Source organism: Melanotaenia boesemani, chromosome 8 (assembly GCF_017639745.1).
Source record: "Melanotaenia boesemani isolate fMelBoe1 chromosome 8, fMelBoe1.pri, whole genome shotgun sequence".
Taxonomy (NCBI): domain Eukaryota; kingdom Metazoa; phylum Chordata; class Actinopteri; order Atheriniformes; family Melanotaeniidae; genus Melanotaenia; species Melanotaenia boesemani.
Window position 1 is genome coordinate 3,853,059 of NC_055689.1, and position 10,359 is coordinate 3,863,417.

The 10,359-nt window shown below is 39.4% G+C and overlaps 1 protein-coding gene across 2 annotated transcripts in view; it reads right to left on the reverse strand.

The window, feature by feature from the left end:
* Nucleotides 1–9,945, reverse strand: part of LOC121643793 (cAMP-specific 3',5'-cyclic phosphodiesterase 4D-like) — a 79,214-nt gene extending 69,269 nt beyond the window's left edge. Inside the window, exons 1-2 of one of the 2 annotated variants that reach the window (XM_041991334.1) lie at nt 9,702–9,945; nt 4,169–4,413 (exon numbers count right to left, since the gene is read on the reverse strand). In XM_041991334.1, coding sequence (XP_041847268.1) covers nt 4,169–4,413; nt 9,702–9,743 — 287 coding nt within the window. In that variant the 5' untranslated portion in view covers nt 9,744–9,945. The remainder of the gene's footprint in view (nt 1–4,168; nt 4,414–9,701) is intronic. The other variant, XM_041991336.1, reaches the window with a different exon arrangement.
* Nucleotides 9,946–10,359: the final 414 nt, after the last annotated feature.

Consider the following 10,359-nt stretch of genomic DNA (forward strand, 5'->3'; position numbering starts at 1 on the left):
CAGGCCAAGTCTGACAGACCCAGGCCGAGCCAGGCCGAGTCAGACAGCCCCAGGCCGAGCTAGGCCGAGTCGGTCAGACCCTGGCCGAGTCGGACAGGCCAAGCCAGGCCGAGTCCGCCAGACCCAGGCCGAGCCAGGCTGAGTCGGACAGACCCAGGCCAAGCCAGGCCGAGTCGGTCAGACCCAGGCCGAGTCGGACAGACCCAGGCCGAGCCAGGCCAAGTCGGACAGACTCAGGCCGAGCCGTGCAGAGACAGGTAGAGCCAGTCTGAGCTAGATAGAGCCATGAAGATAATTCATGTGTATGGCATAAGTTTCACATGTGGAACACATGTGAAGCACGTGCACATGTGGATTTACCCTTAGGGATTTATTCATTTTAAATTTAATGAAATGTTAACTTGAACTTAGCATTTCAGTACAACCTATGTCAGATGCTGGGCCGAGCTTAATCACAGCAGGCTGTACTTTTAGCCCCTAAACGCCTGTTCTAAGATTTAAGATATCTTTCTTTCTTTTTTTTTTTAATATGTGAATTAGTGGGAATATTTATCATCTTAGAGGACTTCAAAATGAGTTTTCAGATTTTTATTTTTTTTATCCCTCCAATCCAGAAATCTTCTGTAAATGCAAGAGAAGGTGCAGCCAGTCATTTTCTTGTACTTTGGGTTGGTCCAAAAGCACAAACTTTCTGGAGTCATTATTACAGAACTATTGGTTATATTAGAAACCGATGTTTCATTAGGAATATCTATATATTTAGCATCTAGTGAGTGTTGCAGCTACAAAAACAATTACAAAGAAATGGCTCAGACCAGATTCTCCTACTGATGTTTTATGAAACGTTTCTTATCTATTTTATCCTCAATAAAGAAAATGTTGCTTCCCTGCATCACCTGTAATATTTCTAAAGTGATCCAGGAGCTACAAAAGGAATGGAGCTTTTTCACAAGTTTTATTTTGCCCTCTTCTAAGCCCAAACACAGAACACAGAATAATCCTGGCCCTGAAGCTCATCATCATTCCAGTCATGTGGACAACATGGCAGAGGTGAGGTTCTCGCAGCCCAAAGTTTGGAGGAGGGAGGCAGGAACAAAGTGTACATTCCTGTGGTAACACTTGTGCAGGCTGTAGATAAGGTTGCTCCAGTTCATCAGGACGTATCCCTGATGGGTCAGCCTTGAGACAGCATCCATTTATAAATTATACATTTCACAAGACGGAACCATTAAAGCTGAGTCACTGTTAAAACCAGCTGATAAAGTATTCCTTTCTGTGGATTTAGTAATCAGAGTACTCCGTCTCATAGCTCTAGTCAGTTCGAAGTGTGTACAAGTTTTTAAGAGGCAGATTTTTATTGCTTTAGTCAACATTTAGACTCCCATGAGACGGCTTTTTTGATGACTGACGAGGGATTGTGTTTCTATAGATAGAAAATGACTGTTTAAAATATTATTTTTATTATTTTTAGATTCCTCTCATGACATTCTTTGGAAAATTTAAACCCATCTGATGGCTGGTCAGAGAGCACAAACCAAGGTTCATAGACCACCTCATTCAGAGTTATCCTGAGATATCTATTTATTTTTCAATAAGACCATGCAGAAACACATTCTGCATATAATATGAAGGCTTTGGTCAGGAAGACCAATGACATTGGATGGAAGAATGGGAATGTTAAACGCAATTTAACTGCTGTGAAGATGTACGACAACATTTCAAACTGGTAAAAGCTTTAGTAGCAACTTTTTAAAATGTGTTGTAGAAATGTAACAGAGCTCAAATTTTCTGCAACAAGCATTTCTGTTTGTTTTCCTTCTTTTTGAGGTTTGTCTTTTTTCTCAACAGGGAGCTCATCAGGGAGTTTCAGGACATACATGTTGACCAGATCATGCAAAACATTCACACTGATCTTGACCTGCAGGAATCTGGAAAATTCAATAATCTTACCTCAGACTGTGCATGGCAGTTTCAGTCTGCATGTTTGTGTCTTTACCTCATGAATCTACAACTACTAACATCATCCAACAGGTCTGGCTTGTTCCCTCAATACGTGACACTTGATGAAAACATCAAGGAGGTTGTGTACACACACACACGTACACACACGTAGACCAATGCATACACACACAGACTGTTTCTTAAGGAACAGCAGTTATTCTTCCATCAACATAAAAACAGATTTTATATCTAAAAGTTTGAAAACATCTATATGTTCACACATATTTGTGATAAAGATAAATAGCAGCTTGTCAGCTTTTACTGCTTTTCATTTTTAAACCTCCATGAATCTGTGTTGACACAGATATAAAACTCTCCTTCTCAGACATCTTTGACCTGCTCCCACAGACCCATGTCATCACCATGAGCCTGTTCATTTAAACTGAGTTTTTAATGAGAATCCTGCTTGATATAAAATATAATCTTGACTTTATTTAGTGTATAAATATCCTGTAAAATGAGTATTTGTAACATTCAGGATCAGTTTAGTTAGGTTACAGTGATCTGTGATTACCTCAAGTTCACCTGAATGTTTGAACCAAATTAGGTAAAAAATCTGCTCCCAAATGTCACGTTTACGAGGAGGCGGATGACCTGAAAACAAACAAGATAAGTGTATTCTCATCGCAGAGTTCAGCCATATCTGATCCCCTCTGACATAATGTATTACTACCAACATAATCCAACAGGTCAAACTTGTTCCCCTAATACGTGGTGAAAACATCATGGTGGTGGTGCACACTTATACACACACACTTACAAGCACATACACACACACACACACACACACACTCATGCATACGTACACAGCTTAAAAGCAGCTTAAAACATTATGACAACAACGATGATGGCCTTGTTTGTCCCATGTTTTATAACATTAACTGTTTAGAAAATCTGAAAACTCTTCTCAATATAAAGCAAAGCGCTAAATGTGCTAAAAAAAATCATAGTATTTTAATAACTGATCTTAAAAACAAAATTTAATTCTTTGTAAAAACTTCCTGATATATATATATATATATATATATATATATATATATATATATATATATATATATACATATATTGTGTGAGAGCAACCAAGACAGCGGTGGTATCGTATAAAACAATAACTGGGATCAGACTGTGTGCATTATTGTGCTGATCTGTGAAATTAATTTAGCAGAGCTTTCACCTGCATTTGTGGATCAGGTTGTACTCCAGTCTCTTCAGCCTGGTCACTCTTGAAAAGGTTTTTATTACATGCATGCACTTGTACCTGTTGCAGCATATTATATATCTGACTGAGCTGTTATTTATTTTATTTCTTATAGTGATTTCCTCTATGTTTACCCAAGTACATATGTTTATTCTGATGACTGGTGAATGTATAATTGCTAGGCCGAACTGGTTTTAGTTTAATTGCATGCTTCTTCATTATTCTTTATTATTTGTGGTGATCATTTGTATAAGTCCAGCCTACCATAACAGACTGCTACATTGGGTGTGGCAGTCTTAATGTGTTATTGTGTTTGAAGTAAAGAAATGATTGTTTTTGTTTATTTAAATGTGTTGTCTTTCTTTCTCTCTCCGAGGTGCTCTGCTCAGGATGTGTGGTTTAGAGAGAGGGGCCTTTTCCCTGTTACATATATATATCATTCATTTATTTATTCATTCATCTTGGGAAGGTGGAGTCTATCCCAGCAATTAACAGGCGAGAGGCATGTACACCTGGACAGGTAGCCAGTCCATCACAGGGCCAACACAGAGACAAACAACCAGTCTGTGGGAGGAAGCCGGTGTACTCGGAGAGAACACGGATAGATAGTATACATGGAGAAAACATGCAAACTCCACACAGAAAGGCCACTGTTTGAACCACACACCACCGTGCAGCCCTTCTTTCATATATATATATATATATATATATATATATATATATATATATATATATATATATATATATATATATGTCTGTGTGTGTGTGTGTGTGTGTGTGTGTGTGCGTGTGTGTGTGTGTGTGTGTGTGTGTGTGTAAAACAATTAGTTATAGTATTAGTATTATTATACAGTCCCTAAAAAGTTGGAAGCTAAATTAAGCAGATTTAGCTCATTTTATTTACTTTGTTTTTGTTTGTTTGTTTTTTTAAATTGCTTGAAACATGAAAATCAAAAGATCTTGACTCACAAGGCTCTGGAGATGCAGTTGGTCAGGGTTCCCAGGCTCCTTGAGTGTATGATGGGACGGGCTGCAGGCGCCCCAGATGAAGTCCCAGACCTGGTCCCATCTACCTGGTAGTCCTGTATGCAGGGTCTGCAGGAGAGTCGTGGCAACTGCAGGGTGCCTGAGAAGAGCCTCTTCACAGCCCATCTGATTTCTGGGTCCTGAAGAGGCTCGCTGCATAAGGCCTGCTCAGAAGAGTCCCACTGTCTCTGGACGGGAGAGGACACCAGGACAAAAATGTCTTGTGGTCAGTGTGATTATTTTAATGAGTTAAAAGGAATTACAGATTTCTCAGAAAGAAAAAATTTAGCTGAGCAAATTGCAAACATTTTGTATTGTAGTATATATTGTAGTATATAATACATAGATCCCATAAGAGAGGAGCTATCAGGCTATCAGGCCCCTGCTAGGCCTCTGATAGCAATCAGGCAATCAGGGGCAGTCACAGTCCGTGATTCTGGCTGACACATTGCCATTTTCTGAAGAGCCTCCTGTGGATACGGCGCCATATTGCAAGGTGTTGAGATGGGTTATGAGCCAAAACCTGTCCATGGTGTTGATTCTGGCATCTTTCCCTTTGCTGTGTGTTCGGCATTGCCCACTAAAGAGGTTACTCGCTGTTGGGTCACTGCTGCATTAGAAGTTCTGACTGTGGTCCGGAAATTTAGGTATCACCAGAACATATCACCTTATCCTTAAGCATTACTACTGGCCCAGTTTAAAATGTAAATGTTAAGATGTAGCTGATGCCGTGGTTGTCATGTTTTGCCAAGTCGCTGGCAAACTAAACCAGTCTATTCCACGTGCTCCACTCCACCCCATTCCTGTGGTAGGGGAACTGTTTGAACCATATACTGTATAAAAGATGGACGGAGCATCCGTGACGTCACCCATAGGTTTCTGAAAGGGCTGAATTGAAGCTCATTGGGTGGTTCCCACCGTCGCCATCTTGGCAGTTCCACACATGTCGTCATTCCCGGAAAACCCAAAAATGGGCAAGAGCTGAGAGGTGGAAACTCTAAGCTGCCTGTAGCTAAGAGCTAACCGAGCTAACCCGAGCTAGAGTATAGCTAAAACTAGAAACACTTGTGTCAATAAATGAATTTAAAGCTTCCATAAAGAATGTGGTAATGGAGACACATGCTGCTTTTTTTTTTAGATGTTTTTATGTACTTGTTGTCTTATTATGAAAATGTAAATTGTAATAATATGTACGCTGCATTTACTTTGTAGTTTGGATGCTACCTTGGCCATGTCTCTCTTGAAAAAGAGATTTTGAATCTCAATGGGACCTCCTAGTTAAAAAAGGTTAAATAAAATAAAAAAATAGAGTTAACAGTAGCTAACCAGCTAACGGAGGTAGGCGGGTTAAAGCTAAGGCGCACTGTTAGCTGGCTAAAAACTGCTGTTGTGCTCCACTCTCCCTTCTTGTCGCGGATATTGGATACCTGACAATCAAAAGGACACGCCCCTAATTATGCAAAATTTCAAGATTATGTTTAAGAATACGTTTCAAGAATATGTTTGTTCATACACTTCGTAGTCCACATAAGATTTTGAAAGAGAAGCTGTTAGACTCTGATACACCTAGGCCTGCCGTGTTAACAAATTGTGCTGTGCAATAAATTTTCTCAGAAATTATTGTGATAAGCGATAATATTGTGCAAAGTTATAATGTCATTTTGAAACTATTTTCAACTAATATAATGACAATGCCATAATAATGCAAGTACACCATTTCAAAGATCAATAAACTTTAATTTCTAAAGAACATTTTACACTGAAACTGGAAGAAATTTTAAATAAAAAAACAAAACAATAAGTAGAACAGACTCTCAGTCTCATTAACAATGAATGAAAACCAAACAACCAAAACCAATAAGTATGATAGAAAACAAAGTCTCTGTTCTGTAAACAAAAGTGCCCTTCAAAAAATATATATAAAAAAATATTAAACATGGAGCTCAGACAAAAAAAAAATGGGCAAAACTGCCAGTTAGTATCATTATATTAAAAAAACTAGGAAAAAAATATTCTGTGCATCGTTTCTCTCTGTGAAGCTGAAATATCTCCCTCATCGCTGTGTGTCAGACTGATCTATGAGCAGCGAGTGAACCGCGCTGCTGCAATGCGACGCCTTTTTCCACACACACCGGGACACCGGCCCAAAAGTAATGCGACCCACTGGAAATCCTTCCGAACCTCTCGATTAGCCGGCATCGCTCATGATGTGTATTTCAGTGTGAGAAATTGGAGATTTAGCCAAGAGCATGAGAAGCCACTCAAATGCGTGAGTCTCATGGCCGATTTGTGAGAGTTGGCAGCCCTGTAAAACAAATGAGACGTACCGGCTCGTACAGGTTAGTGGTTTACCATGGTCTCCTGCTGCAACATGCTGCTGTCAAGTATGACACAAGAGAGATCACTCCGCAAGAAAAGAGAGCGTTCAGTCAAGAAACTCTATAGTGAAACTTGCTGTCATACACAGCCTATGGTAAAGTAAGATAGGAAGGAAAAAAAAAAAAAAAAAATTATTGCAGCCAGAAATTTATCGCGCTCATGTTTTTCTTACCGTGCAATTAATTGACTTACTGCTTATCGTGAGAGGCCTAGATACACCCCAAGGTAAGAATGTACTAGACTATATGTTGCATTACTGAGAGCCTTTGCATCACTCGTGCATTTGTACGAGAGATGTTTGGTCTGAGGGTCTTGAGGGACAGTGGTCTACCTTAGTTGCTAGCCCAGGGACTTGAACCCAGGTTCTCCTGACCCTAGCCCACCTCTGTGACCACTAGACTCACCCAATGTGAAACCCTTGTTGTGCCACACACCCGTTCTTGCTGCTCCTAATTTGGCGAGACCTTTAAGCTAGAAGTTGATGTTAGTGCTGTTGGCGCTGGTGCTGTCTTGGTACAGGAAGGTGATGATGGTTCCGATCACCCCGTTTTTTTACTTCTCGTGCAAATTCAGCTGGCACTGGCTCAATTATACCACCATTGAGAAAGAGATGTTGGCTTTATTATTCACTCTCCAGCGCTATGAGGTGTACCTTGGGTCTGGCCCTCTGCCAATTATCGTGTACACTAATCACAACCTTCTTGTGTTCCTCCGACATATATATACAATCATAATCAGAGGCTCATGTGTTGTGCATTACTTGTTCAGGAATTCATCTTGGAAATTTGACTCAAGAGGGTCTTGGATGAAACCAACTTCAAAGCTGATGTCCAGATCGTTAACTGTAGGTAACTTGGGTTTTTATTTGCATATTGTTAATTATGTTTTGTGTTAACTTGTCATGTAACCTGGGTAAGTTGACACCAACTCGTTAGGGGTTTGTGTCTTGTGGGGGGGCTACCTAGACGACCCTGCCTAGACGAATGGACAGCTGTCTGGATCCACCCCTGTGCCTTGCTGTGCTGTTCCTTGCCTGCAATTGGCTGGCTGTGACATCCCCGACCAGGACTGGCTGTTTGCTCTTCCTCCCCCGCTGGTCCTCTGAGTCTCACTTTTGGGTTTGACTGCCTACTCTGTAGACATTTGAGAACTTTGCTCATTTTGAGAATTTGTAGAACTTTGAGAGCTTTTTTGTTTGTTTGTTTGTTATAAGCTCTGGGTGGCCCTTTTGTTTCATCATCCACTTTTGTGTTTGGCTTGTTTGGAGCATTTGGGTTTCTTTAAAGCCTATTTGTTTTATTTATTACAGCTTATATTTTGCCTTTGTGTCACGGATAATTACCCATAAACTTTAAATTATGAATTTGTTTGTAGGTTTAATGTTCACAATGTTTCCCTAGTGAGCCGGGGATTGATAACAATCATTCCCATATTTCTCCTCTTAGCAGGACTTCCTGGACAAAAGTCGCAGTGCCTGTTGGTCTCTCTTTCCTGTCCTCTCCACCCCAACCAGTTGAGGCAGATGGCCGCCCTCCTTAAGCCAGGTTCTGGTTTTGGCTTTTTCTTCCTTTTCCTTCCAATTAAAAGGGAGTTTTTCCATTCCACTGTCGCTCTTGCATGCTCAGGATGGGGGACTGGATTTGAAGCAGACTGCTGGTTTTCCTTAACTAGGCTGTTATTTATTATGAATTGGTTTGAAGGGATTTGTCTGTAAAGACCTGAAATGTTCCACTACTGTTCCACGGCAGGAGTGTCGAACTCATTTTAGTTCAGGTTTCACATTCAGACCAGTCTGATATCCAGTGGGCCGGACCAGTAAAATAACAGCAAAATAATCTACAAATAACTAATAATTAATTATAATTAAAACTGCACATTTTGTCTTTGTTTTACAAATAAATGATCAAGATGTTTATATCTGATGAACTCAACTATTAGAGAACATTATGAACAACCTAAAATTTCAGGAGAAAAACAATATTTTTGACCCGGTTACACAATAATGTGTTTTATTTATTTACATATTTTATGTTATTTATCTATTTATTTATTTAGTCTAGCTTTTTATTTTATATATTTTATATTTATATCTATAAATATACCTGCTTTTTAAATCTATGTTTATATTGTACATAAATATTTATATATTTTTTTATGTATAAGTTTTTCACTTTCAAATTTTATAAGTTCATTAAACTTATTCATGAAATACAGTAATTCTTATTTATAGATTTTGATGTGTAAAATTTGATAAATGGTTCATACATTTAAAATTTTAAAAGTTATATGTGTTTTATTTATTTTATTATATTTATTTGAATATTTTATTTCACATCTTTACACATTTACATTTACCTATGCATAACAACATACAAATCTACAAAATAAGAAAACATTTATAGATAGAGCAAGTGTGCCCCCTGCCTTGTGGCGGGCCAGTCGTGGCCCCCGGGCCATATGTTTGACACCCCTGTTCTACAGTATTTAGTGAAAAATCAGAGTTAAACTTAAAAAAAGACAGTTGCAGTATGGGAAAATAACAACTGCAGGAGGTCGTGTTAATATTTAAGGTTGAGTGTTACTTTGTAAAAACCTACTTTGGGATTACTTTTTAAAAGCTTTTTCCCTGATTTCAGTTCCTGTGAGACACAGATCATCACCTCGGACACAACAGAGGGTTTTTTTCAGAGAGAGATTGTGTTTGGGACTTAGCTCTGGGGGCATCATCTCCTTCAGCGTCAGTGTTGAGAGGACACTGATAAGATTCCTTGTTTCTGCTGCATCTCATGACCCTATCTCTCCATCTGCCTGGATGGTTCACCTTTTCATAAAACGCTGGCAACACACCGCCAAGTTCCTCTTGTTTTTACGATCTCTGACCAGGATGACAACAATCACTGACTTCATTCCCTTCATTACTCATTATAATAGGATTCAATATTACTGTTTTTATTAACAATATATGGCATAAATCAAACAAGAAACTGATTTGGGTTGAATAGCAGGCTAACTACAGATAAATAAATAAAAGAAATCATTTCCAGAGAAGCTGATGACATTTTTCTGCATTCAGTAAAGCTTAATGAACGAAGCTTACCTCTGTGAAGTTGAAAAACTTGGACGAGTTATTCCTCCTCATACTTTCAGCTGCTGTATCTGGGGAACAAGACAGCTGGGAAGGAAATACCAAAGAGGAGGATACAGGAACTACATTAAAGATGAGATACAGGGCTGTCTGTTGCACCAACGCTTCCCTTGGGTGCCACTCAGCATGGAACTATTTCCCCACCTCTTCTCAACCCTCAGCTGTCAGACAAACGCTCATCCCTCTGTTCTTGGTTCAGAGCATTACTTCCTGCTGACAGGAGCCTGATCAGACTGTTGATTTGGTGAAACAAGAGCATAAAGAAAAGAAAATGCTGCAGACCAGCGCAGGGGAGCAGCCTGCATGACGGGCCATCATTCATGTGTGTCTATCTGATGGCCAAATCTCTGGACCTCATATATCCAGACCTTCTGGTTGGACCAGCCAGATTCTGCCTCATATTAAGCTAATACCTACAATCTTTCATTTATTTTTTTCCATTTTCTCCCCAACAGTCACAGTTTGGGATTTTTAATGATATTTGTTAAGTTTTAACACAGTCTTGTGGATTCGCTGTAAACTTTGACTCTGCCTCCTTCTGTTGCACACACATGAAGTCAGTGTACAAAATAATAGTGTGATGTCTGTTGTGACTTAGTGGTTGACTGTT